Source organism: Eretmochelys imbricata, chromosome 2 (genome assembly GCF_965152235.1).
Source record: "Eretmochelys imbricata isolate rEreImb1 chromosome 2, rEreImb1.hap1, whole genome shotgun sequence".
NCBI lineage: Eukaryota > Metazoa > Chordata > Testudines > Cheloniidae > Eretmochelys > Eretmochelys imbricata.
This window is the reverse complement of record NC_135573.1, coordinates 246,509,014-246,535,892: the sequence shown is the minus strand read 5'-3', so window position 1 is coordinate 246,535,892 and position 26,879 is coordinate 246,509,014. Positions and strand designations below refer to the sequence as shown.

Genomic DNA, 26,879 nt, shown 5'->3' with positions numbered 1-26,879 from the left:
TCAGTTCACACTTAAATATTTTTTGGCAACAGCAGCATCACCTCTATATCAGCCCCTATCTTGGACGGACACTGAGAAAGTAAAGCTTTGTTACCTCTAGGTTGGATATATTCTAATTGGCGTTACCTTGGAGAGTAGATCAGCATGTGGAGATGCTTAGTGGTGGTCAGTGTATGGAGCACTTACCATATGTGCACCACAGACTGAACTGGCTATTGCTTCTCGGTACAAATGAGTTGTTTCAATTTACAAAGCCCTGTATGTTTTAGGTCCTGATTGAACTTAGAAACATCTTTTCTCCTTTTGTTGCATCTCTGCAACAGATCATGTTGGATGCTCTTTACTTGCAATCTGAGGACTCCTATCTGTTGAAAGGCCTTCTTGAGTGAATGAAGCAAATACTCTCTTGTGGGTTCCGTTTAAGTTGACTTTTTTCCCCCCCGTCATTTCAGTTGTTTTTAATGTTTTAGGCATAAAAACAGCCTAAAATTGATGGGTACATAGTTCCATTCATCTTTTTCTAAGTAATAGAATACAACTTCTAGAAGTAGAACATGCCTGTCAAAACTCATCTAAGACTAACTTGATTTAAAGTAGCAGCTTCCTGTTAAATTTTATAATTGACACTAACCATTTTTTTCAAGTTGCAGTGAATGGAAACTTTGAAAATACAATGCAGCTTTCCTTTAAGTACTTAGTCAATTGAAGCTTATTTCATTTGTCCTGCTAGCAATTATGCTTTTCACTGTAAGGCTTGTATAATAGTAGTTGAAAAATAAAATTTTGCATATACTTGAAATGCTTACAAATGCTTCTGCTTTAACCTTTGTAGACCATACTGCCTTGCTGTGGAGTATAGAAACAGGAAAGTGCCTTGTCAAATATGTAGGGCATGTTGGATCAGGTAAGAGCATACAAGGTGCTTGGAGTGGGGTTTGGGTGCACATATGTATGTATGAGTATGTGTGTATACATATATACATGTTAATCTTTCTATAATGCCTTCCATTATAAATGTTCCCAACTCTATTAGAAAATTCCATTGTAAAGCTTCCCTAATCTTTGTCTTACAAAAATGTTTTCTGACAATGCTCCTCTTTAAAGCTAACCTGTAAAATACTTCTATCAATGTTGAGAATAAAATACATTATACAGACAAAAACTGTTAAAAGAACACTATTAAGATTGCCAAGTCATGCACTCCAAATGTAGAATATGCTAGAATCAAGATGGCCTGTGCAACCTTTAATTTATAATATCTGAGTGTTCCGCAAGCATGAACTTAGTTTTACAATCCCCCATTGAGATGAGGAGATATTATCTCCATTTTACAGGTCCAACAGAAAATAGCGTACAGTGCTGCACAATGCTGATTCATTACCAAAAAAGGTCTGTCCTGTGCACCGAATGAAAGAGATCGTATGGGAAAAAAGAAGTCTTTAATTACATAATCACATCTTATCATAATGCACATGCACAAGGCAGACAAATAAAGGTTGCACAGGTGGATTTTCACTGGAATAGCAAACGGCACATCCTTGGCATAACAGCATCCCTGTTTTCAAATTTCAAGTCCTTGCACCAAAGTGGAGAGTGCTAGCTTTTCTCAAAGGAAGTTGACAGATTTTTTTAATGTGGGCAAAATGTATCTTTTTTTCCTAGCCTTATTCTTGGAAATTGCAGAATTGTTTTGGCTGAAATTATCTAATAATACTCACTTGGAGGCAGACACCTGGCATGAAAATTTTAGTCTGAACAGTTAGTTTTTCAAAGTTATAAGCAGTCAAAAACAGAGTCATATGATGGGAAGCATCTGGCAAACCTGATAATGGGAGGTGATGCCTGTCCTGCGTATACCCTTAAATGTATTTGATTCTTTTGAAAACATATAAAAATGAATAATATTGTAATTAAAACATGCTTTGTTACTACCTGGGCTTTTGGATATCTCAAGCTGCCAGGGATATGGTAGCTTTTATAAAAATCATGTTGAAAGTTTCAACCACTTCATTTTTTTACAGATGTTCATTTTTGAGTTACTAAGTAATTAAATGTGAAAGTTATAAAGGTTCTAGTCAATTTTATTAAAACAAAAAATTAAAATTTATTTAGTTTATATGCAGAGCACTTAAACACGATGAAGGTCCTAAATTATCATGTTAATACAATTCTCATTGACATGTATGACTCTCTTAATTCATACTCTGTGAGCAATTAAAATGGAATACATCAGATGTAAAGTAGAACAGCAATAATCATTGCAATGTGGAATTGATTCTGTGAATTAATAATTATAAACAATTTCAGGGCTAGCTTTGTAAATGTATTACAAAAACCCCAAGAACTGGTTCAAAAAATTTCCATAATATTTTTAAATTACAGGCATTCTAAAAAATTAAACAACTTTTTACTAAATAGAGTAGTTACTCTAAGTGACAGGTTTTTTTTGTGAAGCATTTCAGAAGGGCAATATACAGATACAAAAAAAATTATTAGAAATGTGTAGTGAACAAATATGTTTGACCCTCAGCTGTTGGAATATAGTCTAAAGGATTTATTGGCATTCTACTTTGGTAGGCCTAATATTGGCCTCTGCTATTGCAAGATTATGTTCTATTTAACATAATGTTTCACCAGCACTTATTAGTAACTTTGTAGGAAGTTGTTTGTTTGAAGTCCTTCAGCAAACAACTAATTCTTTACTGAGGCCAAAGAGGAAGATGAAAAAGCTAGCATGAAATCTAGTGTACATTCCTTGTTCAAACGTAAAAATGAATTTAATACAATAACTCTAGTATAAAGAGTTCTTCATTACCTTACATTATTCAACACTGAGTGTGAAGACTTCTATGGTCCTGCAAATGTATGTGTATCTTAAGAAATTTTCACTAAAGTAGGAAAAGGTCCATCTGCCAGTCATAAGGAATCCCGAGGTTACTTGTATTACTTGCTCATGTCATTAAACATTAAATATTTCTGCTGTATCCACTAGGTGGCTTATTTAATTGTAGTCACAGTGAGAAACTTTTATCTTTATGTATAAACTAGTCTACTTAGGTTTATGTGGCTAATAATTTTAGAATCATAGAATTGTAGGACTGGAAGGGACCTCGAGAGGTCTAGTCCAATCCCCTGCACTCAAGGCAGGACTAAGTATTCTCTAGATCAGGGGTCGGCAACCTTTTAGAAGTGGTGTGTCGAGTCTTCATTTATTCTCTTTAATTTAAGGTTTCACGTGCCAATAATACATTTTAATGTTTTTTAGAAGGTCTCGCTCTATAAGTCTTTATATTGTATAACTAAACTATTGTCGTATGTAAACAAGGTTTTCAAAATGTTTAAGAAGCTTCATTTAAAATTAAATTAAAATGCTGATCTTACACCGCCGACCGCTCAGCCCGTTGCTGGCCTGGGGTTCTGTTCACCTAGGCCGGCAGCAGGCTGAGCGGGGCCTGCGGCAGGGACCCCGGCTAGCAGGGGGCTGGCAGCCAGAACCCCAGACCGGCAGGAGGCTGAGCGGGGCCAGCGGCTGGGACCCTAGACCAGCAGTGGGCTGAGTGGCTCAGCCCGCTGCCGCTCAATCCCCTGCCGGTCTGGGGTTCCGTCTGCCGGCTCCTGTCAGCCAGAGTCCCGGCTGCCGGCCCCGCTGGATCCGCTGCCGGTCGGGGGTCCTGGCCCTGTCCACATAGAGTAGGTACCTACCTTCTCCCTGGTTCTAGCCATTTTGTTCCTCTCTCTGCACTGAGATGAGGGTGGGAGTGTGCTGAGACCAGGGCTGGGGGTGAAGGAGCAGGTTGGGGTGCCAGTCTGGCCAGGAGCTAGAATGAGGGAGGGGGCTCAGGGTTGGGGCAGGAGGTTTGGGTGTGGAGCGCTTACCTGGGCAGCTCCCATTTGGTGTGAGGGGTGCAGGTAGGAATGTGGGGTGTGTGGGTGCAGGAGCTCCCGTTTGGTGCTTAGGACAGGGGGCTGGGTATGTGTGGGGGGTGCCGAAGTCAGGGCTGGGGCTGTGGGGGGGTGCAGGGGTCAGGGCATGGAGCTGGGGTGTATGGGGGTGCAGGGGTGAGGGCGGAGGGCTGGGCGTGTGAGAGGAGGGTTCAAAAGTCAGGGCAGAGGGCTGGGGGTGTGTGAGGGGGGTGCAGAGGTCAGGGCTGGGGGGTGTGGAGGTTCAGGGCAGGGGGCTGGGGTGTCTGTGAGGGGATGCAGGAATCAGGACAGAGGGCTGGGGTGTGGGCTGGGGTCGTGGGGGTGCTCTCAGCCCCCTGCCCCGAGCGGCTCGTGGCAGGGGGCTGGAGGGAATATCCCCGATTCCACCCCCCTCCACAAGGTCCCCGGAGCAGAGTGTGTGCTTCGGTTCCGCTTTTCCCTCTCCCCCTAGGTAGCAAGGGCCATCAGCTGATGGGCCGCAGGGAGGGAGAGAAGGAGGTGCAGGAATCCAGCACGCTGGGAAAAGGGGTGTGGGGGGAGCTTGCCTGCCCTGCAAGGAGAGAGTGGTGGGTGGGGGGCGGAAAAGAGCAGGCCGGGCAGGAATTTTAATGGCATGCTGCTGTCTGCCGGGGTCTGGCAGACAGCAGCATGCCATTTAAAAACTGGCATGTGTGCCATAAGTTGCCAACCCCTGATCTAGATAATCCCTGACAGGTGTCTAACTTGTCCTTAAAAATCTCCAGTGACAAAGATTCCACAACCTCCCTAGGCAATTTATTCCACCCTGACAATTAAGAATTGTTTCCGAATGTCCAGTCTAAACTGGTGTTACTGCAATTTAAGCCTGTTGTTCCTTGTCCTATCCTCAGAGGTTAAAGAGAACAATTTTTCTCCTTCCTCCTTGTAACAACCTTTTATGTACTAGAAAACTTTTATGTGCTCCCCTCAGTCTTCTCCAGACTAAACAAACCCTTTCCCTCATAGTTCTCAACATTCAATCATTTTTGTTCCTCTTCTCTGGACTTTCTTGAATTTTTCCACATCTTTCCTGAGATGTGTCACCCAGAACGGACACAATACTCTTTTATATGAGGCCTAATCAGCGCAGAGTAGAGCAGAAGAACTACTTCTCATGTCTTGCTTATAACACTTCTGCTAATACATCCCAGAATGTTTTGCCCCCCCCCCCTTTTTTTTTTTGCAAGTGTTACACTGTTGACTCATATTTAGCTTGATTCTCTATGCCCCCAAGATCCCTTTCCACAGTATTCCTTCCTAGTCAGTCATTTCCTATTTTGTATGTGTGCAACTGATTGTTACCTCCTAAGTGGAATACTTTGCATTTGTCCTTATTGAATTTCATCCTGTTTACTTCAGACCATTTCTCCAGTTTGTCGAGATCATTTTGAATTTTAATCCTATCTTTCAAAGCTCTTGCAACCCATCCAACTTGGTAACATTCACAAACTTTGTAAGCATACCCTCTATGCCATAATCTAAATCACTGATGATGATATAGAACAGAACTGGACCCCACTCGATATGCCCTTCCAGCTTTACTCTGAGCCAGTGATAAATACTCTGAGGGAACAGTTTTCCAAACAGTTATGCACCCACCTTATAGTAGTTCCATCTAGGTTGTATTTCCCTAATTTTTATATAAGAAGGTCATGCAAGACCTTATTAAAAATCTTTTGAAAGTCAAGATATACACATCCATCATTTCTCCCTTGTTCACAAGGCTTGTCACCGTTCAAAGAAAGCTGCTCGGTTGGTTTGATATGATTTGTTCTTCACAAATCCATGCTGACTAGTACTTATACCATACTGTCTTATCACAAGCCTTCAGGATAAAATTTGACTGTTCAAATGTTTTTACCATTTAAGCTGACTTCTTTTCTAAAAGATTTTTTCCTGTAACTTTCACCTAAAATTTGGTTTGTTTTACACAGTAAATTCTATAAAGTTCCATCCAACGGAGCAAGTAGCCCTTACAGGTATGTAGAATTTTTGTTTCATGAATTGTGCTAGTCATAAGAAAGTAAAAACAAACCACTCTTTACTGTAACACTGTGTGTTAGCTCTTGCTGAGTAGCAGATATTTTTGATGTTATCCCCATCTTTCCCTCTCCAATTCCCTACTATTTATTAACTCATTCTAATTTAACAAGCTTTTGGTGCAGAGATCATGTCTCTTCTGATTTGGGAAATATCTAGTAGTCCTTAGTATGCAGATGGGAATAATAAATATCTCATTGCCATTTTACATTTTTATTTTCTATTCTAATTTTCTTCAAATAAAGAAAAACCTAATGATAGTTTCTTCATTAATATTAAAAAGTATCGACTTCAAAAGGCAATAATGGAACGATATTCTCTGTATAGTGGCTGATATATGTTATGAGTGTGACAACTTTTTCATTGGCCATAACATCGTCAATACAGCATCGTGTTCAAATCTGTAGGATGTGGTTAATCCTATGGTTCATATGATTCAGAGTTAAGGTGCTAGCTTTAGGATTCAAGAGACGGGGATTCAGTTGCCTGTTTTGCTACAGGCTGCCTGTGTGACCTCTGGGACAAGTTACTTAATATCTCTGTGCCTTAGTTCCCTATAGGTAAATGGACATAATGGAACTTCCCTGCTAAACAGGGGTGATGAGGAAAAACATGTTCAAGATTGGGAGGCATACAAGGGTTATGGGGACCATATACATACCTATGAAAGTAAATATTTCTTCCCAGACAATCTTTTGTGGTGGATTTTCTCTAGCATTTATAGTTGAATCTGCTCAAGCTTAGAGTTATATAATAGCTAGAGCCCTACCAAAATCACAGGTCCATTTTGGTCAATTTCATGGGCATAGAATTTTAAAAATTGTAAATTTTCAGATTTAAACATCTGAAATCATGAATTTCAGTGGTGTAGCTGTAGCAGTCCAGACCCAAAACGGGGTTCTGTGGGGGGGATTTGCAAGGGTATTGTAGGGGGGTCGCAGTATTGCCATTCTTACTTCTGTGCTGCTGCTGGCGGCGGCGCTACCTTCAGAGTTGGGCGGCTGGAGAGCTGCGGCTGCTGGCAGGGAGCCCAACTCTGAAGGCAGCGCCGCTGCCAGCAGCAGCGCAGAAATAAAGGTGACATGGTATGGTATTGCCACCCTTACTTCTGCGCTGCTGCTGGTGGTGGCGCCCCTGCAATAACCTTGTGATTCCTCTCCCTAAAACCCCCCCTCATCACCACCCAGTAGCCCCTTTTTGGGGTGGGACCCCCTTCAGGTCTCCCCCATGGAAACCTGTATAGTACAGGGTAAAAGTAGACAAAAGACCAGATTTCATAGGGGAGACAAGATTTCATGGTCTGTGACGTGTTCTTCATGGCCATGAGTTTGGTAGAGCCCTAATAGCAGTAAGGTTGAAATACTGTAGCAATTATAAACCTCATTTTCCTTCCTCCAAAAGCCAAAGCTGAGTTTTCTCTGTTTAATTTGAAGTTGCTCAAACAAGCCACTTTTGAGATATGGGATGCTGAAAAATGGCAAAGTTCTTAACCTCTAGCTGTTTCTACACTGTCCTCTAGTATGAAGTGAATTTATAATGGAAAGAAATAAACCCAGAATGCTGAAGGTAGGAAATTATCAGATAAAGTTTTAACACCAACCTTGAGTGTACCCTTGTTTCTACCAATCCTCCTCCTTCTAGCATCACTGTAGGGCCTCAAATCCTCATGAAAAAACATGCCAAAGAATACTCCTCATTTAGATCTACCAACCACATGTGCTGGAGAGTCCACTATGAGCCAGAAGCCATCTCGCTTCATACTTTCTCATAGGGGCAGTAACAGAGATCAGCTTGTACCCTTTTCTTATTACACAGTTGGGCAGCAGATCCCACAATATCCTGTGTACTTTCATAAGAACTTGAAATCCTCATGGAATGTACCTTGTATAGGCCACGGGTGCCTGAGAGTTACCTTGTTTCTAATTCACATATGCTATCAAGATTTAGTTTTCCTTGTTGCAGCAACTGGTAGGTCTGTAACCTTACAAAATTTGATGCTACATTGAGCTACTTAAGGTAGATACCTATTTGTTGGTTTGGATTCTTCTTATAATCATACTTAATTTTTGTGTCTGATGATAAAAATCCTTGGATGACAATGGGAAAGAAGATGGGGAGAAAATTCCTTTTTATTTCCTAAAACATTGAGGACACATCAGTTGTTTTACTGATAAATAAAATCCATATTAAAATTTGCTAGTAACATCTTAGTGTTTTGGAACAGAAGACTAATAAAATGTTCACGTATACGCTGTTTTCAACAGTATGTTTTCCCGAAAAGGAAGTGAATGTTTTCATTTTAAGAGTAATTAAGTTGGATGACTTCTCCCCTTTTGCGTAATGAATCATGTTCTCAGCAAACTGTCAAGCCTTGGAAACAACCATTTATGCTGAGTCTTACCAAAATTTGTGAGGAAAAAAGTGTTGTTCATGCAGCGTAGCCAAAATGTGAAAACAAAACATTTTCTGTATTGTGTTTATGGAAATATACTTACTCAGTTTATTTCTGTGCAGCATCTGGAGACCAGACGGCTCACATTTGGAGATATATGGTACAGTTGCCCATGCCTCAGCCAACAGCAGACTGCAATGTAAGCAATAAACTTACACAGACTAAAAAATGATCCTAGGTCAACTTCATCCAATTTAGGTGACATAATTACATGTAGAAGTGTAATAGACACTCTTATTTCAAGGGATATTTTCAACTCAAATTTGGCCCAAATGTTACATTTTTGTGAAAAGACAATTACAAAACTCTGTAGTCAATAGATTAATTTCTGTGGTCTTCCTTTCGTGTTTCCAAAACATATATTGCAGCACTGAATCTGAAAGTGCAACTGACTTCATTGATTTTTAATTTCCAAATAAAGAGAATTGCATAATTAAACAGAACAGTGACAAGTAAAATTTTGCATTGTAATCCAAAATATAGTTGTTAATAAAGTTTGTATAAAATGAGATTAAAGTTGAGTGGACCTCTAACCATGTTCAAAAAAAATTGTTGAGGCACATTAGTAGGTTGTTTATGGGTCCATATGTATCAGTTTTAACTAGCATGAATAATGAACTGGTATTCAGGATTTAGCTTTAGCTTGTATCCATTCATCAATACTTAGATTGAATTCAGTAGCAGTTCACTAATTTGTACTAATAACAGCGAGACCTATTATGGATTACCAAACTTTCTGAATTAGTCCCTGATCCTGAAAATGCTTAAATATGGGACTATTCACAAATGTAAAATTACTCACATTTAGTGAGTCTTACAGTATCTGGGCTTACATAAGTCGCAAATTCAGCAAAGCACTTATGTATGGGCCTCAAAGAGATTTAAATATATGTTTTAAAATTAAGCATGTGCTTAAGTTCTTTTCTGAATTGGGGCCTAAGTGAACAAATATAATAAGGATAACGCCTCTATGTATTTCATTATTTCAGTAAGTATAGATCAGTTTCAGTCTACATTTTTTGATTTTAAAACATTATACAGATGTACTGTAGTACATTTTCTAAAAGTAGTGTAATATTAGTTATGGTCTCACTTCAGTCTTTTGCTATTAAATCTTTGCCAAGAACTAGGGAGAAACTGTCAGTTATCACAGACACCTGCTAACTTAATTTTGCTAATCCACAAAGCTGCTGTGTTCTATGGTACAGATTCTGGTGCAGTGTTTTCTTTGATCTGCCAAACAGACAAAATCTAATGAGACTGAGCTCCATCAGGGTATTTGTATGTGCTGTACATTTTGGGTATGTCTACACAGCAGAGGAAAACCTGGGGCTGGCCCATGCCAGCTGACTCGGGCTTTTTCTTTGCTGTGTGGGCATTTCCTTTGAGGCTGAAATGTGCCAGTTACCACACAAGAAACCCTAGTTTTTTGTTGCATGTATAACTTAAAGGTATGGTCTTCCATTGTATGAGGTATCTTCACCCCCCTTTCTGGTCTATGGTACTAGTGTGTCTGGATTTCACGCCCACTCTGACATCTGTGACCTATGCATAGGGTAAGTTAGATGGTGTACAGGTTAATGTCCAGTCTGTCCTTGGAGGCTAGGGTATGTAGGAATTGTTAGTGTGATAATGGCACAGTAGGATTTCAGATGTGAGAGACTAGTCTGTTTTAACTTTGATTCTCATGCACTTATGCTGTAGTGTTTTGATTACAAACACTGTAAAGGAATGTTTCATTCCAGTGGTGTCTTTGACATGTTTAAAATTTCAGTGGAAACACTTCTAGAGGTGTTTAAAACCTTTTTTAATAACTGAAATTTGGGACCTAAATTGCTAGTGTTCTGTTGATTTTTGTTAACCACATAACCTTTTATCAATCCCTCTAACTTGTTATCAAACCAAATACTCCTACTTAAAAAAATAAAGCTGTTTAAACTGGATATTTTGCTAGTGGATTTCTGTGCAAAGAATCCTATATCCTAGTTCCATAAATTACGGACAAAACAGAATAGTGAGCTAATATGTGACTTAGTCAAGCAATGAGTGGATATGCAGTTAATACTGTCAGTATTTCTATTGTAACCTTCCATTTTTAGCTGTCTGAATGCCAGCCATTTCAGATAGTTTCTCACTGATCTGTCATGGCAAATATAAATTCCCTTTCAAGTTAGCAAGGATATATTTTAGATTTTCAGAGGGAGAGCCCGTTTCCCCAGTCAGTTTAGCTAGTGGCAAAGGTTGAGTGGAAATTTTTACCAAACTCAAGGTGAAAATTTTAATGATATTTGGTGGTTTACTTGTTTTGGCACTTTCCATTATCAAAGATCTATACAAATGCTCCTCCTAGCATCCAAATCTGGTAGGAAAGTAGCGTTTTCATTTTGCAAATGAAAAAATGAAGGGGATGTCTACACTGTGAAGGCTATACTGGAATAGCTACAGTGCCATAGCTATGCTGGTATAACCCTGTTGAAGAGTTAAAGGGGTAATAGATTCATAGATTCCAAGGCTGGAAGGGACCACTGTGATCATCTACTCTGATGTCCTGTATAACAAAGGCCATAAAACTTCCCCAAAACAGTCCCTAGAGTAGATCTCCAAAACATCCAATCTTGATTTAAAAATGGTCAGTGAAGGAGAATCCACCTGCACCTTCGTAAATTGTTTCAATAGTTCATTACTCTCACTTAAAAGGTATACACATTATTTACATCTAACTGGTATGTGTGCACCATCCATGCATTGATCCCATGTCTTGTGGCTCTCTGTAAAGCATCAGTCTCATGCCTTGTTGCATACTGTGTGCGCGCGCACATTAAATTAATCTCTTGGTGTGTATGTCATGGGTTGACAGTAAACTTGGATGATTTCGCTTACTCCCACCTGTCTTCCCTGCATCGCCAGCCTTTTCTGCATGGGGGACCAAATCCCGATATGATTGGGGTTGAGAACAGGGGAAGTTCCAAAATTCATATTTGACTCACCCAGCATGTGGAGGAGGAGTGGGGTGTAAGGGGAAGAGTGTGTCTGGATCTGGTGTTTGATCTCAGCTCATTATAAGGCTCAGGATTCTGAATCTTTGATTTCCCAGATCTTGGGGGTGTTGGAAATTTGGCAGGAAGATGCTGGGGTGTCTCTATTGGGGGGGCTGCCTGGGAATATGCTTTGGCCCTGGATGCTATCGAGTCCTGTTCCGTTATGCAGTGGGATATGTCAGCAAAAGTGAAAGTAAAATGAGAGAGGCTTGGACTTGGTCCCCAGGAAGCTGCTTGGGGTGCTTTGGAGTCAAGGGGATGCAGAGACTCATAGGGAAGGTGGGGAGCGAGGTAACCCCTAAAGCTCAGCCCTCTGGGGAGAAATTTCAGTTGAGGAGGAGGCACCACTATCATGTGCAAGTCAAAGTGGCACTGGGGATGTAGCCACTGGACCTATCAGGAGCGCAGCCAGCCCTGGAGGAAGTGCTTGGCCCTTGCTTTCCTCCTTCAACCACAGACCCCCAGGAAAGGAGGCTCAGCAGTGCCTGGTGCTGGTGGATACAGTGAGGCTCTGATTTGTAGCTGGGACAAGGCACAGGAGCTGCTGTGGGATGGGAAGTGGAGCAGTTGCTCATGTCGGGGAGGCACCGGGATCCTAAACACCAGCTGCAGATAGGCCATGTGGAGTAAGAAATGGGGAGGGGCAAGGTCTATGGTGACTGTGATCTGATGCCTCCTCCTAGACCCCTCTCTGCCTCCACATCCTCCCCTCTCTTGATTTTGCCCCTTACACGTCTCTGTGACTCTACATATATTTGCCTTCAACTCCTCTGCTTCCCCCTACATCCCTCAGTAATACTGTAAATGCTATTTACCCTAATTATTTAGTGCTTAATCATAATATATAGCTCAGTGTCATCTGAGAGATACATAAGTTCTAGTGAAATATAGTGCATTACCAAGGAGTAGCTTACACTACAAAGGCTTTTTTGGAACAGCTGTACTGGTATAGTTATACCAGCAGAGCCCCTTAGTGGAGATGCAGCTTATGCCAGCAAAAGGAATACTCTACGGTTAAACCATCTCCCCCATGTATAGCTGTCTGTGTATAGTTTTTGTTGTTTTTTGTTTTTGTTTTGTTTTTGCTGGTATTGCTGTGTCAAGGGAGTGTTTTTTTGGAGTACAAGTTTCCATTGATAAATGGAAAAAATGTTCGTATTTATACTTTTGTGATTAACAGCAAATGTCTGGGGAAGATGAAATTGAGTTTTCAGATAAAGATGAACCTGATGGAGATGCAGATGGTTCCAGTGACTGTCCCACTATCCGAGCTCCCTTAACCTCCCTGAAAAGCCATCAAGGAGTAGTCATAGCAGCTGACTGGTTGGTTGGAGGGAAGCAAGCTGTAACAGCTTCCTGGGATAGGACAGCAAATCTGTATGATGTGGAGACATCTGAACTTGTCCATTCACTGACAGGTATCTCTTTGCTTATATGAAAGCTTTTTAAGGTTGCTGGTTTGTTTCTTGGTAATGATCACTCCTTCCAGACATCACAATCTTCTGGGTGAGTAATGTGTCTTTTTGGGGCAGGCAGGGACTTAAAAAACATAAGCATAAATATTACATATATGTATTATATTAATTCCTTGAATGCCATGAACATGTAATTCTTCTTCTTTGAGCATCTGGTATAACCTATAAAACTGAGCAATTGTTTTTGAAACTTAGTGCTGCAGTTTTTCTTAGTACTTAAGTTTTGTTTTTCATTGTTGTGCTACTTCAGGTAGCAGTAATATATGGCTACTTAATGGTCAGATTAAATGACTAGTCATTAAATTGTAACTTTCAAATACAGCTCTAAATGTCTGCAACAGCAGTAACATTACTAATTACTGTTACCAGACCAATTACTATTTTTTTACAAAAATTGTGTCTGATCAGCATTTCATTCCAAATGTTTGTGGAAATGAAAAGTCTTGCGTTTTCGTTACCTTAAATGTTCTCATCTGTGGTTGTAGGGCATGACCAAGAGCTAACCCATTGTTGTACACATCCCACTCAACGTCTTGTGGTGACATCATCACGTGATACAACCTTCCGTCTGTGGGATTTCAGAGATCCTTCTATCCATTCTGTGAATGTCTTTCAGGGCCACACAGAGTAAGTGACAGTTGCTTCACAGGTTTTTTACATATTTAGAATGGATGAATGTATTGAGTTGATAAACTGTACCAAAAGATTCCTGTACTTTTTATGATATTAAGACCATCTCTGCGTTAGTTTAGTAAACTTTGCCTTTCACAGAAACCCTTTAATACTCTCCTGTAAATGTAATACTGGCATTAAATGCTAAAAAAGCAATAATTGCACTTGCTTGTTGTTGCTTACACAATAGGTCTCTTTTTAAGTAGGCATCTTTAATAAGTAGTTCATACTCTTTACATTTAAATTTACTGTAGATGCTTGTTTAAGCAGTGTTGTGTGTAGTTTAGGAACACTGCTGTAAAATATTGATTAAGAGAAATTTCCCCTCCCTTATTTGTTGTAGTCTTAATTGTGAAATAAAGGTGACCTATACAGAGCCAAGAAAACAAATTCAAGGCAACATTTTAAGTTTCTATACTCTTTTTCATTTTGCAGTAATTTTTAACTTCACAACTTATACTTACAAAGTAGACGCATGCAAATATTTCAGACACTGTTTCATTATACAGAATGACTGATGTGTTTAAAACTTTTGTGATGAGTTTTGGGATTTGATGCTGATCTGCTGGCTTCTACTGAAGATAAGCGGAGGTCGCTGTATGAGTCTCTGAATATGGTAGCAAAGCATACCCTTTTTTGAAGTAAAACAGAAATGAGGGAGGTGAGGAAAGCAGAAGGCAAACATCCTAAATATCTTACCCAAATTAGAAAGTGGTATAGATTTAAAAGCCCTTGTTGCTTGTGAAGTTTGAAAGCAAAGCTTGACTACGAGAGGATGTGTGGGGGGGGCAGGGGTTCCCAAAAGGTGAGCACTGACTTAAATAGGAGTTTCCTTTTATTCTCAATTAGATATTTCATTGTTGCTTAATGATAATTTGAAATTTGCTGTATCAATAGTTTTTGTAAGTGTCAACCTCCTTGTTCCAAACTCAGATACTTCCAAACTATGATGGGTGCCAGTGTATCACAATTAGCCATTTACTGATCTGTTTTTTCCTTACAGTAGAGTAGACTGAACCATGGCCTAAGGGCTTGAATTAGTTTGTGGACCTGTTAATTGTGGCCTATACATAGGAGGAATTAGGTTTTGTGCTGCTCATACTCCTTTCCCCTGTGCTTTAATACTCACAGATTATATACACTGAGCACAGAGGGAAGAAATGTGATTTGAAAATTAATGTTTTACTGGTGTACGAGATTCCTCACTATATGCTCAGTGATGTCAAATGGCATGAATCTTGAGAGGCTGGAAAAGCTGAAAAGGATAGAAGACTGAAGATAAAAAATTACCATCTGAACTATTGCAGATTGTGGTGGGGGCTATGTTTTTAACAGTAGAAATAAATTTTGACCATTTTTTGGTCACACTTTCTTCAGCTTTCAACCACCACTCCTGTCTCCATTTGTCTTCCCTTTTTGTGTCATTCTTTTGTATGTTTGTCACCTTTAGAGTCCTGAATCGGAGTTTGGTCAGCATTATCTGACTGATTTGATATAGCACTTTCTCTCCTGCCAATAGTTAATTTAGAAAACTTACTTTACTGTATATCAGTTTTGTTTATCTACTTTATTTTTGGTACCTTTTATGTCAGAAGAATGCTTTTACAGCCTTAGATCCTAGAGATGCTTAGAATTCTTACTTTGTGGAAGAGATGATGCTTTGCTCTAAGCAGGATATTATACCTGAGAGAGATCCTAAGCTCGCTTGTAAGAGGAAAGCGCGTAGTTCATAGATGACATACTTCTGGTCCGTTTGTCTGTTTTTATGTGCTGCGCATAAGTCCCACAATGTGTTAGCATAGCTGGGTATGCTCTGCTCCCATTATGTAGTGTGAGAGCAGCTCTTTTGCCTACTGGAATAAGGTATAACAGAAGGACTTTATGGAGGTGTAAATTACCCCATTGTAGCACTGAGAATTTTATTAGGCTCACACATTAAAAGGTGTAGTGCATTTGTCATGGTGACAAGGCTAGCTGCCTCTCCCCCTTGGGATCTCTGAGTGCAGCCCATCAGGTGTTGGGCCTCTTGTGTCTTTACCTATCCAGGATTGGAATTTTGCAGTTCTCCCACTCGTAGCCTATGTCATGGCTTAAAGTACTTGTGTATTCATTGTTATCAGCCAGAGGTCTGAGTTAGGAGTTTGGGAGTCTGGACCAGTGGTATATAGTGACCATAAGCTTTCTTACATCAGAAGTACTGTTTGTTAAGCAGTAGGAACAAATCTTTTAGAGAAAAAGGGTTTTCAAACAGTCTGCTTGCATGTCTATCTTACCTAAAGTCTTAGTACTCCTTGATGGTAACCTAGAGTAGACCAAACTATTTCTTCATCCCCAACAGTTTACTGTGTGTAACTTGTTCCACTGAACAACTACAGGCTCTCTTGAGAGAGTGTCACTTTAAATTCTGGGAGTGGGTAGTTTTTTGTTTTTTGACCTGGTCCTTGGTGGTTCCGAGTAGCATCGGTTTTGTAAGCTGGTTGAAGACAGAAGTAGAATCATAAAAGCTTACAGTTCTGGCATTGTTACTTAACAATTTAAGTGTCAGTTTATGGGTGGGTGACTGGAGCAATCTCCTTTTTCCTGCGTGTATTCCAGAAATTTTTTTTCTAAGATACTATTCACACGACATCTTCAAGAACTGTCATGCTATTTATAGGTTGATCAACTTGGGAATATGTAACCTATTTCTCTCTAAAAGATCCAAGGGAACCTACAAGTACTTTTTAAAAATTGACTGTGTATGTGTATAAATATATAAAAGTAGTGTGGGTGATGTAGATTGCGAGGGATGGATAGTATTCACGTACGTGATTTAACTTGCCACTTTTGTGTTTTTCCCCCTGAAGTCACAGATTGTTATTCCCACTTGTTCTGGTTGAGATTCAAAACCACGGTTGGATCCTGTTGGTACATGGATCAGAAGTACATTTTTCTTCCCCCATCAGAAGAAATGATTTTTCAGTCACTTTTATCTCTAAAGTGGGAGTAAAACTTTGCACTTCCTGTTCAAGTGGGGCCTAGCATCTGCTTTGTCATCTTAATCAGTAGGAGATAGTAAGTAATGTGAGACTAAATGTGAATTTCAGTAGAATTATAATTCAGAGGAATTCTGAATACTCTTCTTACCTGTGCCATGTAGAGTATTCATCACAGAGCCCTACAGTTAAATATTTGCAATATTTTGTTCAAACTGCTTTCAGATCATCTTCCAACAGATGGCACCATAACCCTTTATTAAATGCTGAAAATGTTCCATGACAACACTTGGGCACTCAGCCTCCAGAAGAGTCCCAAATTTAGGAAAAGAGAAAACAAACCAGAATGAAATTCTCCTCAAGCATCCATTGCTTTAGCCACTTAGGGCTGACACTACAGTTTCTCTGTTTTAGATAGGTTTGTGCATCAAGCAGCTTCTTGTTTAAAAAAATTGGAAAGATGCATGAAGGAGGGAATCTGAACTAGATGTTATGATAAACTAAGCTTTTTCTCAGCACTATATTAAAACTCAAAATGTAAAATGGCTTAAAAGTACAGTGTCTCTGTCCACATTGAAGGAAAACAGTCTTTAAAATCTGTGTTCAAAGTGTAATGTCACATGATTTTTGTTCGAGCATCTTTAAAACCATAAATTGCAGATAGTATGTTTCCTGAGAGCTATCCTTTAAGTCTTTCAAGTTGAACATTGAATTATTATAATGCTGCACATGTTCTAAGCTAATTCTAGAACATGTTACATTTTTATAAAAGCACTCTACATTAAAAATACTTCTTGAATTTTTGCTGTGTGTCTTAAAAAGGTAACATAATGAAAAATTAGACTACCATTCATGTTTGATCCATGTATACCAGATGTAATTAAGAGAAATCAGTAGGGGCGATTCTCAAAGGTAACTAAATCAGACTACCAGTCCTAGGCAAATGATAAAATTCTTGTCTTACTTTCAAAGAATGCATGTTTTTGGTGAGTTGTTCCAATGGTTAATTACCTTCACAGTTAAAAAGTTTGCACTTTATTTCTGAGTCTGAATTTGTCTAGCTTCAGCTTCCAGCCATTGTATTTTGTCTGCTAGATTGAATATCTACTATCAAATTTCTGTTCTCTATGTAGTTAGTTACAGACTGATCAAGTCATCTCTTAACTTTCTCTTTATTAAACTAAACAGATTGAGCTTCTTGAGTCTTTCACTGTAAGGCATTTTTTCCAGTCCTTAAATCTGTCTCATGGCTCTTTTCTAAACCCTCTCCTCCAATTCTTCAATTTCCTTCTCGAATTGTGGACAACAGTACTGAACACAGTATTTCAACAGTGGTCGCATCAGTGCCAAACACAGAGGTAAAATAACCTCTCTGCTACTCCTCCTCTTTCTTCCCCAGTTTATACTCCTAGGATCTTATGTTCAGCTGATTATTCACTATCATCCCACAAGTCCTTTTCAGAGTCCCTGCTTCCCAGGATAGGAGTCCCATCCTGTAAGTATGGCCTACATACTTTACATTTGAATGCTTCGAAATGCGTATTGTTTGCTTGCAGCCAGCTTACTAGGTGATCCAGGTTGCTCTGTATGAGTGACCTGTCCTGTTCTTTAGTTCGCATGTCCCCAGTATTTTTATCATCTGTGTAATTTATTAGTGATACTGTTTTCTTCCAGGTCATTGATAAAAATATTAAATAGCATAGGGCCAAGAACCAATCATTGAGGACCTTGTTAGAAAGAAACCCCTTGATTATTCCCTATTTGCAGTTAAACAGTTTTTAATCCATTTAATATGTGCCATGTTGATTTTGTATGTTCTAGTTCTTCTTCAAGTGCTTGCTCATGTCCATTCCATATTAGGTGTGTGTGCTCACCACATACACTGTGCTGGAAGTTTTTCCCTCTGCAGTATCCATAGGGGACCGGCTCTGGCGCCCTCTGGAGTGGCACCTGCATGGCGCAGTATAAGGGGTGCAGTCAGCTCCCCCCACCCTCAGTTCCTTCTTGCCGTGAGTGACGGTGCTAGTACGTCCACTGCTTCGGCTAGCGTTGTTTCGTTCTCTGTTCTTGTGAACTTTGAAATCCTGTAAAATAGTTATAGATAGTTCGTAGTTTTAGTTACCATTAGGAGTTAGTTCTTGAACTCTTCATTAGTCTGGGACGGGACCCAGCCAGGGGTTGCGGCATGCCCCGGTCCCCAGGCTTTAAGCCCTGTGCTCGCTGCAAACTGCCTCTTCCAGTCAGCGATCCACATACCAGCCGCCTAAGGTGCTTAGACGAAGTGTACATAAGTGACAAGTGCCGTATCTGCAAGACCTTCAAACCTAGGACGAAGAAGTGCGATATCCATCTAAGAGCACTCCTAATGGCACCGGAGCAGTGGTCCAACTCTGCACCGAGCACAGTGGTGCAGAAGCTGTGCACAGTGCTCCCCTGGTGCCGTCCACGAGCCAGCACCAGTCTTCCTCCATGGCTCCGCCCAAGAAGACACTGAGGAGAAGATCCCCTACCTCCTGCAAGGGAACGGAAAGGGCATGGGGAGAGCCAAGGCCTGTGTCGGGCAGCTCAACATCCCCCTCGGGCAGTTGGGCCCCAGCTCAAGTCAAGCGGTGCAGCCCATCCCATGCTTTGCTTGTGACTCCAGATAGCGACGCCCGAAGCCCTTCAAGCAGCTCAGGAGATCCTGACGCTCTCTACTTAGAACGTACCAACGCTCTCTACTTAGAACGTACACCTTTCTGTAAATTGACTCAACTCTTCATTGCTACATCAGATAGAATGAAGGGTCACCTGGTGTCCTCACAGAGGATTTCCAATTGGATTACCTCGTGCATAAGGACCTGTTATGACCTGGTGCGGGTTCTGCCACTGCCAATTGTCAGAGCCTACTCTGCGAGAGCGCAGGTGTCTTCGGTGGCCTTCCTGGTACACATTCCTATCCAGGACATCTGTAGAGTCGCAACGTAATCCTCTGTCCACACGTTTACTGCTCATTATGCCATCACTTAGCAGGCCAGGGATGACTCTGGGTTCGGCAGAGCTGTGTTGCAATCTTCTCATCTGTGACCTCCTACCCACCTCCAGGGGTACTGCGTGGGAGTCACCTAATATGGAATGGACATGATTAAGCACTCGAAGAAGGAAAGACAGTTACCTTTTCCCGTAACTGGTGTTCTTCAAGATGTGTTGCTCATGTCCGTTCCATGACTGCTCTCCTTCCCCACTGTTGGAGTTTCCGGCAAGAAGGAACTGGGGGTGCGGGGAGCCAGCAGCGCCCCTTATACCTCACCGTGCGGGCGCCACTCCAGAGGGCACCAGAGCCAGTCCCCTACAGACACTGCCGAGGGGAAAACTTCTGGCACCAGTGCATGTGGCGAGCACACACACCTAATATGGAATGGACCTGAGCATCACATCTTGAAGAACACCAGTTACGGAAAAGGTAACTGTCTTTTTCTTAATTAAAATACAGTTTGGTATCAACTCAGAAGCTTTGAATGAGAGCTGCGGAGTGCTCTAAAATCCACATGGTTACTCAAATTGTGGAGGTATGAGGGAGGTAGTATTGGAATTGGAGCGCTGCCTGAGCATTTGGAAGGGGAAATGGAGAGAAGGAGAATGTTGGAGGTGCTGGAACTGTGCAGGGAAGAGTGGAGTGGAAAGGAGGGAATAGAACTGTTCAGTGGGGGATGTTGGCAGCTTCAGCACTACCCTTCATAACTCCCCACTGCACTCATGCCATGAAAGGTCTGTCCTCTTTCAAAACATATCCCCGCTGACTCTGTGCTTGTCCCTGCACTGTACCTGCCTCCTCACTCTAGCACTTCAGCCTGCAAGTTTCATGCCAGCACCAGTCTCTGCATGATGAGGAGGGTTGAGAAGGGAGGACTAGCTGTTTGGGACAAGTGGAGAGACAGGAAACAATGCAGGAACAGTGAAGGGAATAACATACAGCCAGTGGCATTGAGTTACCTGGATAATCATTGCTACGGAGCCAGAAGTGGTGGAGAAGGAGAGCTGGGCTGTGATCCATGGGTCTGTTGAGGGGAAAAAAAAATAATTCTTTTTTTAAACAAAGGGAATTAAATGCCAAAGAACTTTAACACAGAGTTAAAGTTGCTCAGTAGTATGTCAAGCCCTCACAGGTCTCATTCAGATATGCTCGCACCTCTGAAAACCAGGAAATAGAGTTAAGGCACATGCTACTCTACAACACAACCTTACTCTGCCCTCTTCGAGTGATGCCCCAACATTCCAATAACACACATGCTATGGACTGCTCAGGGAATGGAATACATGAGCACTTGGACAAAGTCTAACACCGTAGTTCTAAGGCAAAATTGGGGTTAGGTTACGCATAGTCAACATGAGCTGTCAGACTCACACCAAGCCTGCCTACTCCACACAAACCATGCCTTTACCCTTGACCTGAGGATTCCTGCAGAAACATTGCCTCCGCTTACCCCTCACTAAGTACCAGAGACAAAAGTCGTGTGTGCCACCAGACTGCTGAAAGTCCCCATAACAAGACTGCCTCCATGTGCAGCTGCTGATGCAAACTGCAGAACTCACAGAAATGAGGCATACTTGATCCTTCAAAGTACATGTGAACTCCTCATATCTGACAGTTTTCAACCTGCTCCTACCAATTATTCCATCATTCAGTATAGCTACCTCAAAAACCGTGCATGCAGACAAATGCTATCTGTCCTCTTCGGTTGTTTTACAGTCAGAGGTCAGACCTTTGAAATCATGTAATTCCCATTACCAGCTTACCTATTTTCACACTCCAGCTGCAATATTATGTAGCTGTCTATACTCTGTTCCTATCTCCAATTCCCAAAGTATCATTACAGGATCTTTAGCTCTTCAGGAGAGATTAGCTAATAAAATCACATTGGAACTGAGGAACATTCGTGAGGAAGAGAATTGTGAAAGTTTGGAACTGTCAGAAAATTGTGACCCTCCCTCCTGATTGACAGTATACTAATTCTCTGTGGTGATTCTAGGCAAAAAATACCAAGCTTCATTGGGAAAGAGAAATTGTGAACTCTGGGAGTCTCTCTTTCTGTGAAAGAGAGCCTTGAAATTTTATTTCCTCATTTCCTGAAAAACCCTTATTAATGAGGGGACTGGAGACAAATATCAAATGAGGGCAGCTTCTGATGCTTATATTACAAAAGTGAGAGTGGCTGTCTTGGAGTTATGCTTTTAGGCGTGTGTTGGCTACAGGTTTTGGGGATGTCTCAAATTTCAGCAGAAACTAGAGAATCTCCTCTTTCTTGTAGAGGATGTGCTTCTGGGGTTTGAAAGAGTGGAACACGTGTTAATAAAGCCACCCTTTGTCAACTTGGTGCAATCATCCAGCCCTTGCCTTTAAAAGTGCAGGAGTAGGAATTCAGGGGTGTCCAGAACACCTTGCAAATAACCCTTGTTGGTTCCAGCCCCATGCTCCCAAGCAGTACCAACCTTTTGTTTATGAAAGGCTGTAGAACAGGTAAGCAATCAGTTTCTGACCTGGAGGATAAGCAGCCTTCTACCATCATTGGCCCTAATCTTTGGACACCTGTGGGTTCTAAGTATTTTTGAGGGCTACTGAATCAGCATCTGGGAAAGCCCACCAATTTTCTCCCGCCAAGCTCATGTGAGTATAGTTCTATCTGGAATATCAAAGATTGAAAAATCCATTCCCTTCTTGCAAAAAATGTCTAATCCATGCTACCTACCAAGTGTTTTGTATTTTTCCAGCTACTTTCTGATACCAAAAGTCCAATATCACCCATCCCGGGTATTGGGGACTTCAGCCAGTATTTGATCAATGAAAATTTCCAAATGAAAGTGTCTAAGATGTAATTCTAACCTTGCTGGAAATATCTGCTGGTTATGTGCTTTGGAATAAAGTTCACCTCTGTGCAGAGGACCTGGACAAGGCCTACACACAAATGAAATATTGTAAAGTCGGATTTAAGTTGACACCAATACAACTGGTTAAAGCGTGTCTACTTCTCAAGGGTATTCCCCCTCCTTCACTCTGCTAGTGATGCTAGCATTGAGGCTTTGTTCTCAGTTTCTCCTTAGTCTATGACTGCGTAGTTACTTACTGTCCCTGTGCATGGAATGCCCTCTAGGACTGGTTTTTCCAGACTACTTTCTCATATAACCTCATTAAGACCCTCTCTGTTAATGCAATATCGATAAGAAATTGGTCAAGTGTTCACATACTTCATGATCTGTTCAAACGCTAATTAATACCTGTATGATCCTATAATTGTAACCCTTCGTCTTTCCTCCTTCATTTTGTTTGTTTTTGTTACCCTGCTTTGCAATTCATCTGTAAATGGATTAATTGTTCTGGACAGGGACCATGTATTTTTGTCTGTACTGTAAAGTGTCTGGCACACTTTTGAGCACTGAAAATAAGTTCTTAGCCCTATACCTTGAATCTTCTAAAGTCAGATTTTCCATGTATACTTGTGGTGTCCTGAACTTGTACATCTAAATACTAGATGTTCATTCACAGATCAGACATATGCATGTGCATGTAATCAACGTGCAGTGATGCTAACTTAAGACAACTGTTCCACGAGAATTGCAAAACAGCAGTATCAAGTTGTCTATACACCTGTATATTAAGCAGTATGGTTTTTACTCTTGCCAAATTTAGGGTGTCTCCCCAATAGCTTCCTGACATTTCTGCATAGTATGGCCAACGTGTCTTGAATGTCTCTAGTGCAGTGTTGTGAGTTGTGGTATCTTACTTGTTCTTGCACACTCTTTCCACACTCTTGTGTATAAATAATTTCCAAGCTTGTTTACCTATTTTTATGGCCTTTTTAGAGTCATCTGTGGAGATGTTGAGTCTTTATATTGGGATCTAATACAGTATATGCTCTGGAATATCGTTTTCCTACTGCTTTCTGACAAGAATTACTACAAGTATTTGACATATTCCCTATGTGCTCACGCTTCCCCACCTTTTCTCTGTAGAGTTGGGCATAACAGTTTCTTTAGTTTTTCATTGCAACTGCAATAAAAAGAAACTGACAGTTGAGGCAGTTACTGGCCATTACGCCTCACCAGCAGGTGGGCTAAAGACTCTATTTGTACCAGTTTTGACAATATTTTTAAGTGGACCAACATTTTGGCATTTGATAAGATTTTAAATTGATTTAGGATATTTGAGATACAGATGAATGGAAAAGATCATACATTTCCTCCCCCTGTCAGTAAATGGACACACTTCTCTTTTCATTTCATTTCAACTGACTTGGAATAACTCCAATGAAGGAAAATAAAAAATTATCACTTTTGCTGTAATAATACAACACATTTTGGTTTATAAACTAAACTAATTTGAAATTAATAATGCTTACAGTGGGAAAATACTATTAAACTAATGGGGAAAATATTAAAATGTAAACTGAGCAAATTATTTCAAATTTATAATTTGAGATATACAGATACATAATTAGAATTTAAATTTGTCTAACTGTACTTTCTCTACTTTTAAATAATGAAATATGTAATGTTGGTTTTTATTGGGAGCATTACACTGAATTTTTAACTAGACATTTTCTTACATTGTTATGTCTGTCCAGAGAGCATAATCAAATTAATAATCTCAAAGTGCTTTAATAGTCATTTTCTATAATAGTGGTGTACAGCATTTGTTATAATTGCATTAAAATCAGGTATATGGAGGAATTGTTATAGGAAATCTCCCTTATGTTCTAAATAACTATTCTGTGTCTTATTGCTCTACTAAGAGAAAATGTAGGGGGTTTTTTCTTTCAACTGTCACGTTTCTAAGTTTTATAACTTGTACTTTATATAAACATGGTAATATATTTTATTGGACAAACTTCTGTTTAGTGAGAGAGACAAGCTTTCAAGCCACTCGGAGCTCTTATTCAGGTCTGGGAAAGGTAATCAGGCCTGAAGAAAGAGCTGTGTGCAAGCTCAAAAGCTTGTCTCTCACCAGCACAAAGTTGTCTAATAAAAGATATTACCTCACCCACCTTGTCTCCCTAATATCCTGGGACCGACCCGACTATAACTACACTGCATTTGTATAAAAATAACACTTTTGAGTAGTAATTTATTGAATAGCAAAAAATCAGTTAATCACGATGTCTGTCTTTGTAAGTCCAGTTTCAGAAGGAAGCTCAACTAGCTGGCCTGAACGAAACCCTAGTACCTGGTCATAACTTCTCACAAAATATTTAGTGTTAAAGACCATCCAGGCATCTTCCTCAATACAAAAAGCACTGCATTATTGTTACATGTTTAACAGTTCCTAAAATAGTGTGTACTGCAAATAAAGGAAACTATAGCGTTAATTTTTTTGATATGGTGCCAAAAAGCATACTGCATCAGCATTTCATGGTCCAACATTTTCAACATCATTTTTTTTCCTGTGTGTGAAATTTCAGCAGTTTGTTATGCAAAATAGTTTTGTGTCTCTGTGTGACTGGGGAGACAGCTGTTAGTCCTAATGAGGAGTGCTAGCATTACAGTATTTCCGTTGATTGAGACCCACGGAGGGAGCAGAATGTTCCAGATCAGGCAGTGGTGTGTGGTGAGAAAGTGCCACGCTGTCAGCTGGAAGTATATGCTCGGCTGCTCGCTACGACAAGATAAATGAGTTTTGCTGGGGTTTGGCAGAGTCTGAAGCTTTCCTGGAGAACAGTAGTAGCACACCAAACTCCCTGTGGGACCCACGGTTTAAGGTGTCATAAGACGACTGCCTCTTTGCCAATTTTTTGTCCTACAATGCCTGTCATCCTTTTGAGTTATTAAAAACCTAATGTCTTTTAGCATTCCATTAACACAGGGTCTAATGATCTTTTGTTGATGCATTTTATTAATTTAACCAAGGGGATGTTAACTACAGTTTTAACTTGGTTAGAACCACTTAAAGGCCAGTAAATACAGAAGAAGTGAGAAGTTATTTAATCTCTTCCTTTTTTCTTACATTAATGGTTTGTATTCAGTACAGCTAAATCTTGATTTTTAAAAAAATTTTATTTATATATTTATTTTTAATTTCTAGGTCTCCAAATGTTTGGTGCGTGGAACTGAGTTCAAGTTCTGTTTTAGTTTGTAACTGAAAAATGTTGGTTTTTGTTGTTCCTATTTTGTCTAAATTAAAGAACCTTACAGTTTTTTTGTGATTTTTACCAGTCTCATATCAAGAAAAGCCCCAAATTGGAATAGTAGGGAGTTTCAAGTGAGCTATGATTTGAATTGCATGAGAATAGTGCAGCACCGGCCCACGCTCTTAGGCCAATGGTATTATTTGCACCCATTTCTGAATTTAATTTACAAGCAGTTTGAATGTGTCATTGAATGCGTTCCACCTTCAAGAAACTTAGACTTGGTGCTTAGTAAACTTGTTTATCTAACAGTAGTTTAAGCACCGATAATTTACTGCTTGTCTGTCTGCAGGGAGGTGGTGGCAACTGCACCTTCTCTGCGTACGTCTACATTGCAATTAAAAACCTATGGCTGGCCTATGCTCTTTAATTGCAGTGTAGATGTTCAGGTTTGGACTGGAGCCTGGACTCTGGGACCCTCAGTTAAACAGCCCCTTACCCTGAGCCTCACAAGCCCAAGTCAGCTGGTATGGGCCCACTACATGTGTCTAATTGCAATGTAGACATACCCTCTTTGCCTCTCTATTGAAGAGATCCAGGAGGGGAATAGTCAATGTGGTGGAGGGGGAAAAATCTCATTTGATGGCTTCTGGGGAAACCCTATGACAAACTTACTACTGAGAAGTCTCTTAGTTGCATAAAGAGCTAGCGTAGCATCATACAGAAACCATGTATTTGTAGGTTATACTTTGGAGGAAAGATTTACTACTTGTTTAACTCTGTTGCATGGTATGGAAAATACATGTACCATATAAAATTCTCCAGCCCAAGAATGAAGTAATTTTACCATGAAAGGGTATTCATTCCAGTCGTCTAGGGCATCTATTACTTTGCTGTCCAAGGGCTCCATCCTGCAATTGTTGGTGAGAGCCAGATTGTGCCTTCGGTATTTGTGGCCCCAAAGTACTATTTAGGTGCACAGATGTCTCTATTTTTGTGCTGGGGAGCATGGAGTTCTGAAGATTGGGTTGTGAACACCTTTGATTCATGCTGTGTGAATTTCCCTGGATAGCTTAGTTGCACTCTAATAGTGCATTAAGAAACTTTGTATCATTAATACAGTGGAGTTGAGTCCTAATTAGAGTTTAATTTGATGTCAATTTAAATTAAGAGGGCTTGCGTAAACTGGT

At 40.4% G+C, this 26,879-nt stretch overlaps 1 protein-coding gene across 2 annotated transcripts in view; it reads left to right on the top strand.

Annotated features, from left to right (window-relative positions):
- WDR37 (WD repeat domain 37) overlaps positions 1-26,879 on the top strand; it is a 68,265-nt gene that overhangs the window by 28,807 nt on the left and 12,579 nt on the right. For both annotated transcript variants that reach the window (XM_077808331.1, XM_077808332.1), the window contains 5 exons: positions 833-904; positions 5,877-5,921; positions 8,497-8,573; positions 12,653-12,890; positions 13,433-13,574. In XM_077808331.1, the coding sequence (XP_077664457.1) occupies positions 833-904; positions 5,877-5,921; positions 8,497-8,573; positions 12,653-12,890; positions 13,433-13,574 (574 nt within the window). The remainder of the gene's footprint in view (positions 1-832; positions 905-5,876; positions 5,922-8,496; positions 8,574-12,652; positions 12,891-13,432; positions 13,575-26,879) is intronic.